General features: G+C 44.1%; 1 protein-coding gene across 7 annotated transcripts in view; it reads right to left on the bottom strand.

Annotated features, from left to right (window-relative positions):
* The window catches only part of atp8a2 (ATPase phospholipid transporting 8A2), a 792,435-nt gene that overhangs the window by 537,545 nt on the left and 234,657 nt on the right, over positions 1–20,233 (bottom strand). For all 7 annotated transcript variants that reach the window (XM_038818743.1, XM_038818747.1, XM_038818746.1 and 4 more), the window contains one exon: positions 13,430–13,568. In XM_038818743.1, coding sequence (XP_038674671.1) covers positions 13,430–13,568 — 139 coding nt within the window. The remainder of the gene's footprint in view (positions 1–13,429; positions 13,569–20,233) is intronic.

Genomic DNA, 20,233 nt, shown 5'->3' with positions numbered 1-20,233 from the left:
AAAGATTCCACAGCACTGTTTCAAATAAGAGCAGGGGATTCATCCCAGAATTCTGGCCAAAATCAATCCGTCAACCAACATCACTATAACAGATGGATCTTGTCCACATTGCTATTATTGGGATCTTTCCTTGTGCAAACTGGTTGTGTTTATAACAGCAGCAGCTTCAAACCAAAAATATTTTGCTGGCTACAAAATGCTTTGAGATATCCTAAGGTTGTGGAAGGCACGATACAAACACGCAAGTCTTTTTAAAAAATGTGTACTTTGCCTGATGGGAAAGAAATCAGCTCTTAATTGCTGACATGTGAAATTATTTTAATAAAATGCACCGCTATATAATTGGTGGGGGGGGGTAAAAAAAAAAAGAGTATATAAACTTTCATGACGGGTATTTAAAAATGTGTAGCATGAGGAGAATACGGAGTAACAGCAGCAATGGAAATTGCAGACAAGGCATCAAGGAGAAAGCACGTTTTCTACTCACATTATGATGTTAGCTATTATTATTGCAAAGCAACATGGAGAAAGTTTCAGAACAGTAATGTGATACACATTAACTGTTAAATAACTTTGCATTGTCATCAATATATCATTACCGACAGGATAGCACTTAAAATAATTTCTTCCTTTCCTTCCTTCCATCCTTCCTCCATACATCTGATACATAAACAGTTGGTCTGCCCATTCCTAGAAAGCCCTTCATCAATCAAACAGTAAAATACTAACCCAATGCAAATTTGTATATTCAAAAAAAATACAGCATAATAAAACAATCACATACACTCTCACACCTCAGAGAACAAGTCTGTTAAAGAGGCAGTCATCCTGTGGATACAGAAAGTGTGAAAGATCTGAAGATTTTTGTGATTTTGAAGTCCCGGTGAAACATTTTTAAGAACAAATAGTGGTGGAAAGACTATGATGATGATCAAGCGTAGCCACACTCGAAGCAAAACTAGTGCCCCCAAAAATACTGACTAGCCCACAAGTGTACCTTTGCTCTGGAGATGGTTAATAGTATTACAGTGACATAGATCAATTTGACTGAGCAGTGTCCAAGAGAGGTTTGCAGACAGTGCCAAACACTGCGGCTAAGGGACAATTGGGGGAGTGGGGCTCGGACTGTAATATTGTCCAGAGTGATGAACTTTATTTTAAAAATCAGAACCATCAACATGAGAGTTGCAGCTTTGCCATTTTTTCAGCTTAGTTTCAGTGAGCTGCTCCGCTGCTTCTGACATTCAGCAGCTTGCTGGTTCCGATTTAGAAAAATCCACCAAAAAGACCGCAAAGTGCCCAAAGATCAGAAGCTTTAACATTTTAGAGTTAATTGGATGCTGGGGGTGTGTGCTATATGTGCGTGTGCGCTCATGGCAGGCCGAATGAGGTGGGGGGCGTAAAGTGAGAGGGCGAGGGGATTGTGAGGTGAGAGAGTGGGAGAGGCGAGGTGAAGGAGAAGGGGAAGGTAAGTGAGGTGGGGGAGGTGTATGAGGTGAGGGAGTGGGGAATAAGTGAAATGAGGAAGGTAGGGGTGTGAGGTGAAGCAGTGGGGAGTGAGGTGAGGGAATGGGGAGGTGAGGGAGTGGACAGTGAGGTGGGGAGTTAGGTGAGGGGGGCAGCAGGACTGAGTTGAGAAGGTGGGGTCGAGGTAAGATGAGGGAGGAGAGGTGGTGGTGTGAGGTCAGGAGGTTGAGGTGGAGGATGAGATGAGGGTGTGATGAGTGAGGCGAGGTGGGGGAGGTGAGGTGAAGAGGTAAGATGAGAGAATGGGGTGGGGGTTGAAGCGACGGGGGGGGGGGGTGAGGTAGTGGGGAGCGTGAGGGGGTAAGGTAAGTGGTCATGGCATGCGGGGGGGGAATCACTTTTAAGGTTTAGAACCACAACATTAAATGCTGTACATATCTCAAAATTAGCATTTGAATTTAAACCAGTATATAATTCGCAGTTCAAATTTCAAAGTAGACACGATTCTGATGACATGCTTTGTTAGTATATCATGGGTCTGAGAATCTGGGCCTCACCAAAATAAATGTAAAACTAAAAACTGGCATTGATACAAACCAGGCAATACACAATTTTGCCCGTTTTATTACTCTTGCAAAGTCTGTTAATGAAATTCATATTTGTCACCAGATTACTAAAAAACATAGGGCGCGATTCTCCGCCCCCCCCCACGCCGGGTGGGAGAATAGCGGGAGGGCGTCCCGACATTTTTCACGCCTCCCGCTATTCTCCCCCCCTCCCCCCACGGCGAGCGGCGATTCTCCGAGGCCGATGGGCCGAGCGGCCGGCCCTTCACGCCCGTTTCACCACCGCAGCAAACACACCTGCTCGCTGCCGTCGTGAAACAGGCACCAGATGCCCATTTGGGGCATCTAGAGGCCCGATTAGCATGGGAGCACCACGACTGTGCTCGGGAGGGGACAGGCCAGCGATCGGTGCCCACCGATCGTCGGGCCAGCGTCCAAAATGGACGCACTCTTTCCCCTCCGCCGCCCGGCAAGATCAAGTCGCCACGTCTTGCTGGGAGGCTGAGGAGAAAGACGGCAACTGCGCATGCATGGGTTGGCGTTGTCCAACCTGCGCATGCGCGGCTGACGTCATCGGCCGCGCCAGCCGGCGTGACGCCTGACGTGCGGCCTTGACGACCATCAAGGCCGCGCCGCCATGACGCACGGGCCCGCACTCCTACCCCCGCCCCGGGGGGGGGGGGGGGGGGGGGGGGGGGGGGGGGGGGAATCACGGTCTGTCCCACGGCAGCCTTTACGATTTTCCGCATTTGCGGAGAATCGCGCCCATAGGTTTTTACAAATCTCTACACCATAACTGCCTTGTTTTTACTAGTTTTCAGTGACTCATGAAAAAGTCACCCAGGTCCTGTTGGACATCAACACTTCCAATCTCTCATCATTTAAAAAAACTCTGCATTTCCGTTTTTCATATTCAAGTGGTAACTTCACATTATGTTCTACACGTGGAGCTGATTTAACCCAGTTGGCTGTACAGCTAGTTTGTGACGCAGAGCAAGGTTCTGGTTAAATTCCCGTACCGCTTGAGGTTATTCATGAAGGCCTGCCTTCTCAACCTTTCCCCTCGTCTGAGGTGTGGTCATCCTCAGGCTAAATCACCATCAGTCAGCTTTCCCACTGAAAGATGGAAAGCAGTTTGTGGTCATCTGGGGCTTTGGCGACTTTATTTACCATGTTCTTGCCCACTCACCTAGCCTGTCTAACTCTCCTTGAAACCTCTTTGCACCCAAATCACTGATCTATATTGTGAATAGCTGCATCAAAATATTCATCCTTGTGATACCCCACTAGTCAAACTGAGCATTACCTGCTTATTTCTACTCTGTTTTCTGTCCATTAACCAATTCTCAATCCCCCAATCCCATACGCTCTAATTTTGTTTACTAAGCTCTTGTGCGGGACCTTGTTGAAAGCCTTCTGAAAATCCAAATACTCCACAACCACTAGTTCCTCCTCATATCTTCTGCAAGCTTCATCTTGAAAAATCTCCAATCTTGAAAAATCTCCAAGAAGTTTGTCAAACACGATTTCCCTTTCATAAATCGATGTTGACTCTGCCCAATCCTGCCAGTATTTACTAGGTGCTCAATTATCACATATGGTAATGTGAGATATCAAGTCAAGGGCTGATTATAAATCAATGGAGGTAGCTTTTTGCGTGAATTGGTATGGTACTTGGATGAGTGGCAGAGTACTTGGATTTCAAATGAAAGTTAATAAATTGGTGTGATTTTAAATATGTATTAATGATTTAGAACATAGAAAAATATGTTTCGTGCGACAATCAGCAGGCAGGAATGTTCCCTTCCAGTCGGGGAACACTTCAGCAGTCAAGGGCATTCAGCCTCTGATCTCCGGGGTAAGCGTTCTCCAAGGCGGTCTTCAGGACACGTGACAACGCAGAATTGCCAAGCAAAAACTTATAGCTAAGTTCCGCACGCATGAGTGCGGCCTCAACCAGGATCTTCGATTCATGTCACATTACATTAACCCCCCCACCATCTGGCCTGGACTTGCAAAATCCTACCAACTGTCCTGGCTTGAGACAATTCATACCTCTTTAACCTGGGATCACCCCCTTTCTCTGGATCTGCAATGATTTGATTACCCGCAAATGCACGCAGTCCAAGCATTGTCTGTTATCTCTGACTTTGTCTATATAAATGTTTCTGGAATATACCTTGATATTCACCTGAGGAAGGAGCAGTGCTCCGAAAGCTAGTGTTTGAAACAAACATGTTGGACTTTAACCTGGTGTTGTAAAACTTCTTACTGTGCTCACCCCAGTCCAACGCCGGCATCTCCACATCATGGCTACCATCGACACCGCAAACTGCCGGCTCAAAGTGGAGAGGATCTCCAGGAAGATCGCGCATACAGACACTGACATTAAGTTTCTACAAAGATGCAAAAAAGCAGACAAGATCCCGAAAGGGCTACAGATCACAAACCCACTCAAGTCGACCTACAACACAGACTACGCTGAAAGACTCTGCCGCCGCACCTGTCACACTCCTCAAACACCTCGTACACCAGCTCTACAGCAGTCGACGCAACCTGCAAACCAAGATAGAGGCCAGATTCTCAACTTGCGCCCAGGAAACAGCAGACCAGCTGCGTAACACCGCTAAACAGATGAGACAACGATACTATGCCACCTATATGCACACCAAGAACAGGAAGCTTGAGAAACTCGGCATCACCACCAGCAGCAACCAAGCTTCCCTCGGTACCACAGTAGAAAACAATACAGGGAAATCTATTGTCAACTTGTCGGACTACACCCTTCAACCAGACGAAATCGAAGTCCTCAGCAGAGGGTTCAATTTCTGCACCACCACCAAAATGGACCCCATCAGTCTCGTGGCAGATACAGAGGAATTCATCAGGCGAATGAGGCTCCGGGAATTCTTCCACAGACCCCAAGAGGCCGACAGTGAACCCAAGGAGACGACCAATGAACCGGAACAGCAGATCTCGAGATCTGCGGTGCAGCAACCGAAAAGGAAAGAGTCGAATTGGACCCCTCCGGAAGGCCGCTGCTCTAGACTCGACATGTATGCTCAAGCCGTCAGGAGTCGTGTCAATGCCAGATTCATCAGTCGCATTCACAAGGCAGCCCTGAATGTCACCCAAGCACAACGCAATGCCATCCACGCTCTCAAGACCAACCGCAACATCGTCATCAAACCAGCAGACAAAGGAGGGGCCACCGTCATACTGAACAGAACGGACTACTGCAAAGAAGTATACTGACAACTCAACAACCAGGAACACTACAGACAGTTACCTGCAGACCCAACCAAGGAACACATCCGCCAACTCAACAGACTGATCGGGACCTTGGATCCAGACCTTCAGAGCACCCTACGTGCTCTCATCCCACGTAATTCCCGCATTGGAGATCTCTATTACCTCCCGAAAATACACAAGGCCAACACACCAGGCCATCCTATCGTTTCAGGTAATGGGACCCTGTATGAGAACCTCTCTGGCCACATCAAGGGCATCTTGAAGCCCATCGTACAAGGTACACCCAGCTTCTGTCGTGACACGACGGACTTCCTACAGAAACTCAGCACCCATGGACCAGTTGAACCAGCAACATTCCTCGTCACAATGGATGTCTCGGCACTCTACACCAGCATCCCCCATGACGACGGCATTGCTGCAACAGCCTTAGTCCTTAACACCGACAACTGTCAATCTCCAGACGCAATTCTGCAACTCATCTGCTTCATTCTAGATCACAACGTATTCACCTTCGACAACAAATTCTTCATCCAGATGCACGGAACAGCCATGTAAGACTAACTGGCCTGTAATTCCCAGGGTTAACCCTATTCCCTTTTTTGAACAGGGGCACGACATTCGCCACTTGTCTGACAGCATCGTATTTACCCTTCCCCCAATTGTAAACCTTGCCCTGTTGCACGCACCTATCCCTCTCCATTACTAAAGTGAAAGTCACAGAATTGTGGTCACTATCTCCAAAATGCTCCCCCACTAACAAATCTATCACTTGCCCAGGTTCATTACCAAATACCAAATCCAATATGGCCTCCCCTCTGGTCGGACAATCTGCATACTGTGTTAGGGTAAAGGAATAGTGAGCTGTGTGCAGGTTTGCAGATTACACCACATCAATACTATATGGGGAGGTGGTGGCACAGTAGCATTGTCACAGGACTAGTAAACCAGATACCCAGAGTAATGCTCTAGGGAACCAGGTTCAAACCCCACCACTGCAGATGGTGAAATTTGAATTCAATAAATTAGAATTAAAAGTCTCCACCATAGGTGGCCACAAAATCATTATCTATCATCGTAAAAACCCATCTGATTCACTGATGTCCTTTGGGGAAGGAAATCTGGCATCCTTACCAGGCTGGCCTACATGTGAATCCATATCCACAGCAATGTGGTTGACTCTTAACTGGCAATTAGGGATGGCCAACAAATGCTGGCCCAGCCGACTACTCCCAAGCCCCATGAACAAATTTTTAAAAATCAAGATGGATGTTGCATGGATGGAAGCAGGAAGGCAAATGAAGTTCAATATGGGGAAGTGTCATCTAGTTTAAAACATTTTTTGATAGTTAACTATCAAATTTAGCGATTTGGGTGCTCTAATCAGATCTCATCACAGAGCTGTCGTCAGACCACATTTAAAGTGCTATATTCTGTTTTGGGAGCCACATCTCATGAAAGACACTTTGTCCTCGAGATTGGGGACTTGCACTGCAGATTCACCAGAATAATACCAGGGCTTAAAGGGTTAAATTCTAACTATTATACCGTCTTCAATATTATATTCCCCTGATTTTAGGAGATTGAACGGTGATGTAATCAAGGTGTTTACCACGCTAAGAGAGTTTGAGAGAATTGTTGCAGAGAAGCCATTATCTCAAGTGGGGGAATCCAGAACAAGGACAAGAATTCCACATCACGTTGATAATAATTAAGTTACTCTGAAAAACCTCGTTGCCACATTCCGATGCCTGTTCATGTATACGGAGGGAGAATTCAGAATATCCAAATTACCTAACAGCACTCCTGCGGGACTAGCGTGAGGAAACCGGACCAACGCTGACACGGGGAGAATGTGCAGACTCCGCAGAGAGTGACCGAGCTGGGAATCAAAACTGGGACCCTGGCACTATGAAGCCACATTACTAACCACTGTGCTACCGTGCTGCCCATATGATGGTTTGTATTTGTAATAATCTCGCCAAGGCCAGTCTTCCAACACCATTCCCTTTTATTTATATAATGGAAAAAGACCACAGCCACGGCTTACAGTACACAAGTACAAGCCCAGGGCCCTACAGAATATCGGCCTGGGTTGAGCAGTGGACTTTAAACTCCTGCTACTCATTTTCCATTTCCCTACCCGCTCAATACGCAAGTTCATATTCCACAAAGCCCATGGGGATATATATTGTTGATGTTCCCAGTGTCCTTCTGGCCAATATAACAGCATCGATCTTCTTTCCGTAGAATTAAAAATGTTTCATCCATTGCTTGATTCTCAAGTGCTGAGTTACTTATATTCTTGTCTTCTATCTATTCCAATAGCACTGATTGCAGAACATACTTATTTGATGCATTTCCAAGATATTCTTGAACTAGTATTGCTTCGAGTAGCAGTAACTGTTCAGTTATAGTAGCTACATAAAATTACCCGTTCAGTTGTGTTTCATTCAATGAATCAGAACCATTAATCTAGTAACAACCGTACAGTTACAATGAGAATGTGACAATTCCGTTAAACCAAGAACTGCATAATAAAATGTCACTGATTTGATGAAAAAGCAGGATACTTTTCACAGCCGAGACCATGGTTCCTTGCCTGAATATGTTTAAAACTGCTTTGGGACAATGTTTAAGCTGAAAGCATTTTTAGTAGGATTTCATATATATTTTTGTCTCCATCATAGCCATTGTTCTCTAAAGAAAAACATCTGCTGAGGCATAGCTGACAACTTCAGCTCAAATCCAACACTATCTCAAGCCTTGCAACACAGCCATCCCAATAGTAATTAATTTTTGAATTGTTGACCATTTCTTGAGACTTTTCCAATGCTTTACGTGGACTATCCAATGAAAATGGATGAGAATCCATGGCGTGTTTTATCTGTTGACTTTACGCTCTTTGTACTGAGAGAACCTTCGTCAAACAAAATGAAAACTTCCGTTTATTAGGAACCAGGTTGACCGATAAAAAAGGGGGATTGTGCCCTTAATATTGCTGATTGTCCCGTGTCCTATACGTTTTCTTCCCAACCTGGTATTTTCCCACATTTGAAAAGTTGGCAGTCCGCTTGGACTCCTGAGTCTTGTTTTACAGATCCCTGCCTGTTCTTGGCATTTATGTACAGCCTCAATGTGCTACCATCATCATCCTCAAGGGGGTATCAGATGGTAGCCACAGAGAGAAACCAACAAAACTCTGCTTAAAGGGGAAGGAGCTGTAGGTGCACGACTGAAATAAGTTGCAAAGCAACACAATATTTAAAAAACACTCAAATGAAAAAATGACTGTAAATATGAGCTCATCTATTCCCACGGTGGAATTAAAGTAACCAGATGCTGGAAGGCCCAGAAAGATGAACAGCACCAAATAGTTCTTTGATTGCTATAACTCTTCAGTTTAAATGAGCGAGTGTGTTTAGGTGGGAAGGGGGTTGGTAGGGTAGCCAGGAGGGATTTGGGTTAAAGCTGGAAGAATTGTCCCTGATGATTTGTTTTCAGGAAATATACAAACGGCTGCTGTCATAGAGTATTTAAGAGCCGTAACACGTCTGTTGTACATTAATACTGGCAAAATGTCTGGAGGACTGTGTGACTAAATAATGTGTGTAACAATATAGATGCTATCTTTCTCTTATTCAAAGAGGAGATCCAACAAGACATGTAAGAAGGAGGGGAGAACACCCAACCGCTGAGGGGCTTTGGTTCAACGGATTAGCCCCTCTACGCATCTTGCCCAGTCAAACTACAATGTTTCGAACCACCATGGAGCTGCAGTGTAATTTGTGAACAATTTTGAACAGGAGGAGATCTGTTGATCTCAAGCCCTTCAAACAATATGATTCACCCCCCCACCAATGTCACTGAGAATCTTAGGATGGTTACAGCACTGAAAGAGGTCCGTCAGCTCCCACATGGCTGTGCTGCCTTTCTGAAGAAGCAATTCATCTGGTCACATTGTCCCTGAACTCTGCACATATTTGCTTTTCAGACAATAATCCCTCGAATGCTTTGATTGAACCCACCTCCACCACACACTCGGGGTGTTCATTCCAGATCCCAACAACTTCCTGCGAGAAAACATCTTTCCTCGTGTCACTTTTGCTGGCTTCTGGTTTTCAATCCTTCCACAACGGGGACAGTTTCTGCTGAACTGTTCTGTCAAGATCCCTTATGATTTTGAATTCCTCTGTTAAATCTCCACCCAACCAACACTTTTCTCGAAGGAGATCAGTCGAAACTTCTCCAATCTTTCTATGTAACTGAAGTTTCTTATCCCTGGAACCATTCTTGTGAATCTGCACTCTCTCTAATGACTTCACATTTTTCCAAAAGTGCGTAGCCGAGAAATGGCTGCAATACTCCAGCTGAGGCCGAACTAATGTTTATACAAGTTCAACATACCTTCCTTGCTACTGTACTCTATGCCCCTATTAAGAAAGCCAAGAATGCCATACACTTTATTAACTGCTCCTCAACCTGTCCTGCCACCTTCAATGATTTCTGACAGCTCCCCAGTCATTTTGCTCCAATCACTTCATTAAACATGATTTGCCCTTAACAAATTTGTCCTGAGATTTCCTTCATTAATCCTTAAGCAATTAATTTTGTCCATAATTACCGTCTTTGAAGCTTAATCAACACTTGAATTGTGTAACCTGTGTACCCCCACCCCCGTGTCCCACTTAAATGGTCACTAGCACCAGGGTGACTTGTCCCTTATTTAATTCCATAAGAATTGATCGTTTTGAGGATCTGCAGAAGTAACTTGGCTCACTTGCGAGCTCAATCATCCTGCTTCCAATGATCCAGTAACACTTAACTGTTTTTATATTGCATCAAGGCTATTGCCAGTGACACCAGCAGATCTGCTGGTTTTCAGTAAGGTTGGCAGGATCCACCATTCACAGCTTTTTATAGCCATTCCTATTAATGAATTTCAACAAGTTTGCTTCTGAGTTGCAGCTGGCTGCGTGAAATTGATATGCTGAGGGTGACACCATGGGCCTGGGAGTGAGCACAATGTAACAGTTTCTAATTCTCTAAAGGTAGAAGTACTTACTGTAGCCTTAACTTTGAAGCCTTGTAATAAAGATTTTCTGTAGAAACAAGGGCATAGCTTATGGAAAACAACACTGAAATTGCATAGTTGTTACAAAACATAGCTTGATGTCCAGCTAATTCCAATATACACACAATAAAAACTACTTGTGCTCAAAAATTAAAGCCACTTTATCGAAAAATTATACCAGAACTTCCTGAATATAGATACTGTTGCAAAACAAACATGGGTTCAAAACATACAAAGTAACTAATGCTATGAAATGAACAAATTGAGCCAATTTTCTACTCTTTCTGAAGTGACAGTGGTTCTTTTGAAACAAAAATCAGATAAAAATCAAACATTAAAACTTGGTTTCAGAATTAAGTATGCTGGATAGGCAATAGCAAATGCTCATAAAGGATTTAGCAATGTTCTTTTCTTTTTAAAACAGTTCTAGTGAATCATGCAATTCCAGAGAATCTATTTAAGATGTATACTGTAGAAATAAAGTGATTACACTGCAGCACCCATATGTGGCCATTATCTCTCAAATTCAACTTAATCAGACGTGATTGCATCAAAACTTCCATTTCCTAAACTATTAGTTTATCTAATGCCATCAATGGCATAGCCAACTTCACAGTTCACTTCCTCATTAAAACTCCTTCAGGCTAGTTCCACTTAATTTTACGAGCATCTCCAATTTCTCCATCAAACTGCTTAGTTGAGGTTTTTAATCGAGATATCTCCGATACTTTTCTGGTAAAGCGTCAGTTCTATGGGGTTCTTCTATCGTTTACACTGTTGCTGGTTTGATGGAACTTCATCCTAATTTATTAGAGTACCACTTCATTTTAGTTGCTCTTGTTCAGGTAACAAAAAAATTGTAATTCACACATCGAATGATGTTGCTAGCACATTAAGACAAATATATGGCATTTAGAACTTCTGCACTGATGAAACTGACTTTTTAAAAAATGAATTCAAAACAAACAAGAAAAATTATTAAGGTGAATGAGACACACCAGGAAAATCATGTCAAGGTTGTAATCTGATTTCTTACAGTTTAGATGTTTCTACCTCATGTACTTTGCACTAATATGTTGTAATACCCGAGCTGAGCAATTTGGTGTCAGTGTGACTTAGTGATAGCAATCCTGCCTCTCAGTGAGAAGGTTGTGGGTTCGAGCCTCAGCAGTGTCAGGGCTCCAGTCTTTCAGGATTGTTAAACTGAGGCATGTCTACTCACCCAGGTAGATAGTAAAGATTCCTTAACATTTTCTAAAGAGCAGGACGATGGTTCTTGCCAATATTCATTCCTCCACCATCACCAGTAAAACTTATGGGGCGCATCTAGCCAAATTGGAACAGTGTCCGTGATGAGCGCATTTAGCCGGTGCTGCCCAGCACTCGCAGTGCCGAGAAACAGACTGTTATCTATTGGGAACACCCCGCCAAGGCTGCACTTAGTCTCGTTTCCTGAACTGTGGAGCTCCATTCGCCAGAACTCCTCAGTGCACGAAGAGGTCGGGAACCTATTTTTAAATGGTGTCCCGATTTCATGACCCCCTGGCGTGACTCCCGAACCCCCCCAAAAGTCCCAACTCACCTATAAGGGAGTCCTCGGGTCGGGTCCATTGATGTACGAGGCCGGTAGCTCACGCCCATTATCTGGTCATTTTCACACTGTGGTTGGAACTTTGCTGTGGACAAATTGGGCACGACGTTTCTCTCCACTACAATAGTGACTATTCTTCAAAAGTACTTTATTGGATGAAGACTTTGAGGTAATGAGAGTATAGTATAAATGTAATTTTTGCTTCTTTTTTTGTTTTTGATCAACTAAAAGCTTTGTAATCATTCCCAGATATCCAGCATTCTGGGAATATTCACTCTGCCGTACAATATATAACACCTAGGAAAAGCATAGAAGGTACCATTCAGTCATAGAGATTCATATTTCCCTGACTTTTAGAATCCTTTCCCAGCATTATAACTTCAATTATTAACCTAAGTTACTCCATTTGTTCTCTGGAGATATTTAAGTGCAGTATCAGAAGTTTAAGTACTTGTTTAGTATCTCACAGAAACAAAATGTGCTAGTCTCTTACTGAAGGAAATGAATCTGAACTTGGAATTCAAAGATCTGCAAATGGGAAATTCCAATCTAAATCCCATGTGTTCACATTTCTGCTCAACTTATAATAAGTCATTTTTCTCTTGAAATGTTTCCAGTTGCCTTCCCAAGACTGCAATCAGGTCTTCAGTTCAATACCCATTTCCATAGCAAGTTGCTGCTCCTCCTGCCATCTCTATCCAAAACTCACCAACCATAAAGCACATTGTGCAGAAAAAATAAAACAGTGGTTTTGAGACGTGTGTATTTGATACCTCTTTGAAACACTGATACACTCCCAAGTGTCGCCCGGTCCCAACATCAGTAAGACACCATGAGCTATCTAAAGAAATTATTACAGAATTTCTTTTGAAATTAGTTTACAGCAACAGAAAAATATTATGGTACATTGCACGCTTAGCCACCAGAACCCAGTTCAAAAACCTACTGCCTAAAAGTGGAATGCAATTTAATTTCCACAGAATAGTGCTCCAATAGCAGAATTAACTGCATCCAAATACAAACCGGAACTGACCTGAAACGCCTGATAATCAGGGAGTTCGGAGATAATCTACAACTCTGGCTTCTATTACATTTTATTTAAATAGCACATATTAGTAGGTGAAATCAGCAATACTCCAAGTATTTATTCTTCAATGCAATGCAACATTTGACATTCTTTCTGCCACTAAAATCACTTTTTGCTCAACAATCTTCATGCCTAGCTTAATTTTGTATACCTTGAAGAAACCGAGTTCTTGTGCAGGACGTGAAATTAGGTTTTCTCCTCACAGGCACAAAGTCTTACTTCTTTCTATTAATTAACACTGTATCTTGGAATCAGACACACACTTACAAGTCAATAAATAATTCAAACTCTACAATTCTGTGTAGAAAGAAAATGAAGCTTTCCCCTTCAAAATAAGACTGTAAACATCCTAACATTCACACGCACAATTTTCAAAGTTTACAAGACTTTCTTACCTGACATGGTTGTCACAGAATTTAGTTATCGGAGGCAGATTTATATTAATAACTCGGCCTGCTTGATCTGGCTCTGGAGATGTAGTTCCAGACATCTCATCATCAGCTTTCTCGTAACCCGAAGATGAACAACCAGTTCCTAGTGTTCAGACCAGAAAGAAAACACTCAGTAACTTTAAGTGAACAGAATTTATGTTTTGCCGATAGCAGATGTTTAAAGTTTGATAAAACTGCGGGGCTGCGCTCACAATAAATTATGCTGCTGAGAGCGGCACAATGATCTGTAAACAATGACTGACGGGCAGGCTTTGTTCAATGGATGTGGGGCAGGCACACATAGCTATCAGCAGACTTTCAGGTTTACAAAATAAATAACCTTCAGGACAACAAAAGGGCTATTAATGCAGAAGAGATAATTTTGCCAGACCAATGGGAAGACAAGCATTGATGGAAGTGCAAGCTGCATCAGTGAACTGTCGGTGTCACTGCCAGATAAATGGTTGCGTCGTAAGAGCATGCCTGACCAAATACTTTTTCACTCTATGAGTTTAATAAATTATGCAGGGCTGATAAGGAATACTTAAATAGACAACTAATGTAAAATTAAGGATTTCCCTTCCCAGTATCTTGGGATCCATAGGCAGTAACCTTGTTGCAGCTTATACCAATCAGTCAATCTGTCAGCTTTATACTGAACTATGGGACTGATTCAATAATCATTTCTGTTAGTCTAACAACATAATGGATCAGCAGCTACTACTGTAAACACATACTCTAATATTCCGAGCAGTCAAAAATGTTATCATTGCAATTTCAAACATTCATTCAAAATACAAAGTAATGGCTCAAGCAAAGTTAGTTCCGGAAGAACAAATGACAAAATATGGTAAGTAGATCCAGCTGTGCATTAACACACCGCTCCAGGACTAAGGATGTTCTTTCCAAACAATAACCTCTCAATCTCAGTTGAGCAGAGAGTTGAGAATGCAGGAGAAAGTGAAGGTCAACCAAGGTGACTGTTATTCACTTTCTATTGAACAGCATCAGCTCAGAGTGAAAAGCGATTTATCTATTCCGATGACCATGAGTTGTTGCATGGCATTAGTAGAAGAGGAAAAACAAATTATGATGAGTAGCGAAGTGATTAGAAAATATGAAGATGGAGTAGGAATAATGGGCATGTACCCTAATTCACAAGATGCAGCTTAATGCATATCGCAGGGATATGCATTATGTCATATTAGAGAGCCACATGCCCACATCTTCTCACAATGTTCAGTTAGATGCTGGAATAAGGGGGGGGGGGGCGATTCTCCGAGCCCCGCGCCAGGCTGGAGAATCTCCGCAACCATGCCATGACGCTGCCGCGCGATTCTCCGAGGTGCAGAGAATCGGCGCCATTTGTGCCGGCGCAGTTGGCGCGCCCCCGGCCTGCTGGAACGCCAATTCTCCGGCCCGGATGGGCTGAGCGGCTACGACAGAGTCCCGCCGGTGCCGTTCACCCCGGTCGCTGCCGGCGGGAACTCTGCACGAACGGTCGGAGGTGGGGGGGGGGGGAGGGGTGGGAGCCTCCCACGGGGTCTAGCCCGCAATCGGGGCCCACCAGTCGGCTGGCTGGCCTCTCCCCCACCCGGGCCTACTTTCCTGCGCGGCCGGCCCCTGAACACCGCCGCCATGTTGAGTCGGGTCCGGCGCGCTGAAGGAGTCCCCCGCACATGCGCAGGTTGGTGCAGCCCAACTGCGCATGCGCGTGCTGGCGCAGTGCCCATTTCGCGCCGAGAAGGGAGGCTGGAGCGGCGTGAACCGGTCCAGGGCCATGCTGGCTCCCTATGGGGGCCAGAATCAGTCGTCCCAGTGCCTGTTTCGCGCCATCGTGAATTGCGATGTGTTATGGGAGATGTGTTTTCAGAACCCCAAAATGTATCATGGAGTTCAACCAACCCCCACCTTTAAAGGATTGTTGCTTTTGAAGCGCACGGCTTGTTCCTCAGGTGTAGTATTATAATAATGGGCATGTGGTTTTTAAAACAAAACAATGTTTATTCCATGAACTCAAATTAACCTTTTAAATAACATTGGATCTCTTAACACCCCTTACTTCAAAGATAACCCCGAAAATAATACACTATCCAATCCTGCAAACTGTTCCTTTACACATCCAAAAGACTTAACAAATCCTTCAAACAGAAGCACATTAGATTTATATTCAATACTGAGACCTTTTTACAATTCCGATTTCACCAAAGAATTAAGAGATAGTCCTTCATGGCAGTGATCACCAGCAATGCAGCACAACAGCCACACCCAAGTTTTCTTCAAACTGAAACTAAAAAAACCCAGAACTAAACTCAAAATGGCCAAACTGAGCTCAGTTCCACCCATTCTCTGACATCACTATTTTATTAAAGGTACATTGCGTAAACATTCATTTCTTAAAGGTACTCTCACATGACAGACGGCATTCATGATGGCGAAAACACTTGGGCTCCATTTGGGAGAATCGCCCCCAAGTAGTGTAGATGGGAGAAAAAATGCTGCTAAGGGACATTGATAGATTATGTGAATGGGCAAATGGAGTTCAATGACGGCAAGTGGGGTCATCCACTTTGTACTCAAGAACAATAGATCAGATTATTTTCCAGATGGTAAGAAGCCAGGAACTGTGGAGGAGCAGAGATATTTAGGAGCCCAGGTGCAGTAATAACTTAAAGGTAGTGAACAGATGCAAAAAATGTTGAATTGATTTTATCCCAGGGGAACTGGAATGCAGATGGCTGGAAGTTATGCTGCAGTGATATAAAGCTATGGTTTAACCACATCTGTCAAGGCTAAGCCAATTGAAAAGTTCAAAACTGAGACAGATTAATGATTGTTAAAACTATTACAGAACAAAGATGGGTAACTGGAGTTGAGGTAAAGATCAACCATAGAGTCATAGAATTACCAAAGTGCACAAGGAGGCTATTCAGCCTATTGGGTCTGCTACAGCCCACTGAAAGAATATCCGGCCAAGACCCATGCCCCCACCCTATCTCTGTAACCCACTAACCCCACCTGATGTTTTGGATAATTCAGCAATGTCCAATCAACCTAACCAGCACATTTTGGACTGTGGGAGGAAACCAGAACACCAGGAGGAAACCGACGCAGACACGGGGAGAACTTATAAACTCCGCATAGACAGACACCTGGATCGAAATCGAACACCATGCCACCCAATGACCCAATTAACTGGTGGAAATGTGAGAGAGTCCAAGTGGTCTACCCATGTTCCTCTGTTGATTAAAGTCTTGAATGTTGTTAAATCGATTGTATCTGAGTGCTTGATTAATATTACTCAAACATGATTTAAATTTGTCAAGGAGCCTGTCGCTAATACCAAACCAGAATGACCTAATGCAACCGTTTCTGATCACCAGTGTAATTACTTTCCCAAAGAGTCATGTTTGTTGGCACTGCAATTTTTGGAGAAAGGAGATTTTAATCTAAAAAAAATAAAGTAAAGATTGATGCCACCATTTGATTGTCTTGCAAAAAAAGGTGCAGAACCAACATGCTCAGACAAAAAAACATACAAAGCAGTTTATTTCCTGTGATAGATTTCCAAGATAAACCATATGAACAGAACATAGAACATAAAAAAATACAGCACAGACCAGGCCCTTCGGCCCACGATGTTGTGCCGAACCGTTGTCCTAGATTAATCATAGATTATCATAGAAGTTACAGTGCAGAAGGAGGCCATTTGGCCCATCGAGTCTGCCCGAGGTCAACACCTCCACCCTATCCCCATAACCCAGTAACCCCACCAAACACTAAGGGCAATTTTGGACACTAAGGGCAATTTATCATGGTCAATCCACGTAACCTGCACATGTTTGGACTGTGGGAGGAAACCGGAGCAACCGGAGGAAACCCACGCACACACGGGGAGGATGTGCAAACTCCGCACAGACAGTGACCCAAGCTGGAATCAAACCTGGGACCCTGGAGCGGTGAAGCAATTGTGCTATCCACAATGCTACCGTGCTGCCCTGAAGAACAAATTAATCTACACCCCATCATTCTACCGTAATCCATGCACCTATACAGTAGCCACTTGAAGGTCCCTAATGTTTCCGACTCAACTACATCCACAGGCAGTGCATTCCATGCCCCCACTACTCTCTGGGTAAAGAACCTACCTCTGACATCCCCTCTATATCTTCCACCATTTATCTTAAATTTATGTCCCCTTGTAATGGTGTGTTCCACCCGGGGAAAAAGTCTCTGACTGTCTACTCTATCTATTCCCCTGATCATCTTATAAACCTCTATCAAGTCGCCCCTCATCCTTCTCCGTTCTAATGAGAAAAGGCCTTGCACCCTCAACCTTTCCCCGTAAGATCTACTCTCCATTCCAGGCAACATCCTAGTAAATTTCCTTTGCACCTTTTCCAAACCTTCAACATTCTTCCTAAAATGAGGCGACCAGAACTACACACAGTAGTCCAAATGTGGCCTTACCAAGGTTTTGTAGAGCTGCATCATCACCTCACGGCTCTTAAATTCAATCCCTCTGCTAATGTACGCTAGCACACCATAGGCGTTCTTCACAGCTCTATCCACTTGAGTGGCAACTTTCAAAGATCTATGAACATAGACCCCAAGATCTCTCTGCTCCTCCACATTGCCAAGACCCCTACCGTTAACCCTGTATTCCGCATTCATATTTGTCCTTCCAAAATGGACAACCTCTCACTTTTCAGGGTTAAACTCCATCTGCCACTTCTCAGCCCAGCTCTGCATCCTATCTATGTCTCTTTGCAGCCGACAACAGCACTCCTCATTATCCACAACTCCACCAATCTTTGTATCGTCTGCAAATTTACTGACCCACCCTTTAACTCCCTCAACCAAGTTATTAATGAAAATCACAAACAGCAGAGGACCCAGAACTGATCCCTGCGGTACGCCACTGGAACTGGGCTCCAGGCTGAATATTTGCCATCCACCACCACTCTCTGACTTCTATTGGTTAGCCAGTTCGTTATCCAACTGGCCAAATTTCCCACTATCCCATGCCTCCTTACTTTCTGCATAAGCCTACCATGGGGAACCTTATCAAATGCCTTACTAAAATCCATGTACACTACATCAACTGCTTTACCTTCGTCCACATGCTTGGTCACCTCCTCAAAGAATTCAATAAGACTTGTAAGGCAAGACCTACCCCTCACAAATCCGTGCTGACTATCCCTAATCAAGCAGTGTCTTTCCAGATGCTCAGAAATCCTATCCCTCAGTACCCTTGCCATTACTTTGCCTACCACCGAAGTAAGACTAACTGGCCTATAATTCCCAGGGTTATCCCGATTCCCTTTTTTGAACAGAGGCACGACATTTGCCACTTTCCAATCCCCTGGTATCACCCCTGTTGACAGTGAGGACAAAAAGATCATTGCCAACGGTTCTGCAATTTCATCTCTTGCTTCCCATAGAATCCTTGGATATATCCCGTCAGGCCCGTGGGACTTGTCTATCCTCAAGTTTATCAAAATGCCCAACACATCTTCCTTCCTAACAAGTATCTCCTCGAGCTGACCAGTCTGTTTCATACTGTTCTCTCCAACAATATGGCCCCTCTCATTTGTAAATACTGAAGAAAAGTATTCGTTCAAGACCACTCCTATCTCTTCAGACTCAATACCCAATCTCCCGATACTGTCTTTGATCAGACCTACCCTTGCTCTAGTCATTCTCATATTTCTCACATATGTGTAAAAGGACTTGGGGTTTTCCTTGATACTAGCCGACAAAGATTTTTCATGCCCTAGAACATAGAACATAGAACATTACAGCGCAGTACGGGCCCTTCGGCCCTCGATGTTGCGCCGACCTGTGAAACCATCTGAAGCCTATCTGACCTACACTATTCCATTTTCATCCATATGCCTATCCAGTGACCACTTAAATGCCCTTAAAGTTGGCGAGTCTACTACTGTTGCAGGCAGGGCGTTCCACACCCCTACTGCTCTCTGAGTAAAGAAACTGTCTCTGACATCTGTCCTATATCTACTACCCCTCAATTTAAAGCTACGTCCCCTCGTGTTGGTCATCACCATCCGAGGAAAGAGACTCTCACTGTCCACCCTATCTAACCCTCTGACTATCTTATATGTCTCTATTAAGTCACCTCTCAGCCTTCTCCTCTCTAACAAAAACAACCTCAAGTCCCTGAGCCTTTCCTCGTAAGACCTTCCCTCCATACCAGGCAACATCCTAGTAAATCTCCTCTGGACCCTTTCCAAAGCTTCCACATCCTTCCTATAATGTGGTGACCAGAACTGCACGCAGTACTCCAGGAGCGGCCACACCAGAGTTATGTACAGCTGCAGCATGACCTTGTGGCTCCGAAACTCAATCCCCCTACTGATAAAGGCTAGCACACCATATGCCTTCTTAACAGCCCTATTAACCTGGGTGGCAACTTTCAGGGATTTATGTACCTGGATGCCGAGATCTCTCTGTTCATCTACACTACCAAGAATCTTGCCATTAGCCCAGTACTCTGCATTCCTGTTACTCCTTCCAAAGTGAACCACCTCACACTTTTCCGCATTAAACTCCATCTGCCACCTCACAGCCCAGCTCTGCAGCGTATCTATGTCCCTCTGTATCCTATAACATCCTTCAGCACTATCCACAACTCCACCGACCTTCGTGTCATCTGCAAACTTACTAACCCATCCTTCTACACCCTCTTCCAGGTCATTTATAAAAATGACAAACAGCAGTGGCCCCAAAACAGATCCTTGCGGTACA

This window comes from Scyliorhinus canicula, chromosome 14 (genome assembly GCF_902713615.1).
Source record: "Scyliorhinus canicula chromosome 14, sScyCan1.1, whole genome shotgun sequence".
Taxonomy (NCBI): domain Eukaryota; kingdom Metazoa; phylum Chordata; class Chondrichthyes; order Carcharhiniformes; family Scyliorhinidae; genus Scyliorhinus; species Scyliorhinus canicula.
The sequence above is the reverse complement of the archived record's forward strand: the minus strand, read 5'-3'. Positions and strand labels throughout refer to the sequence as shown.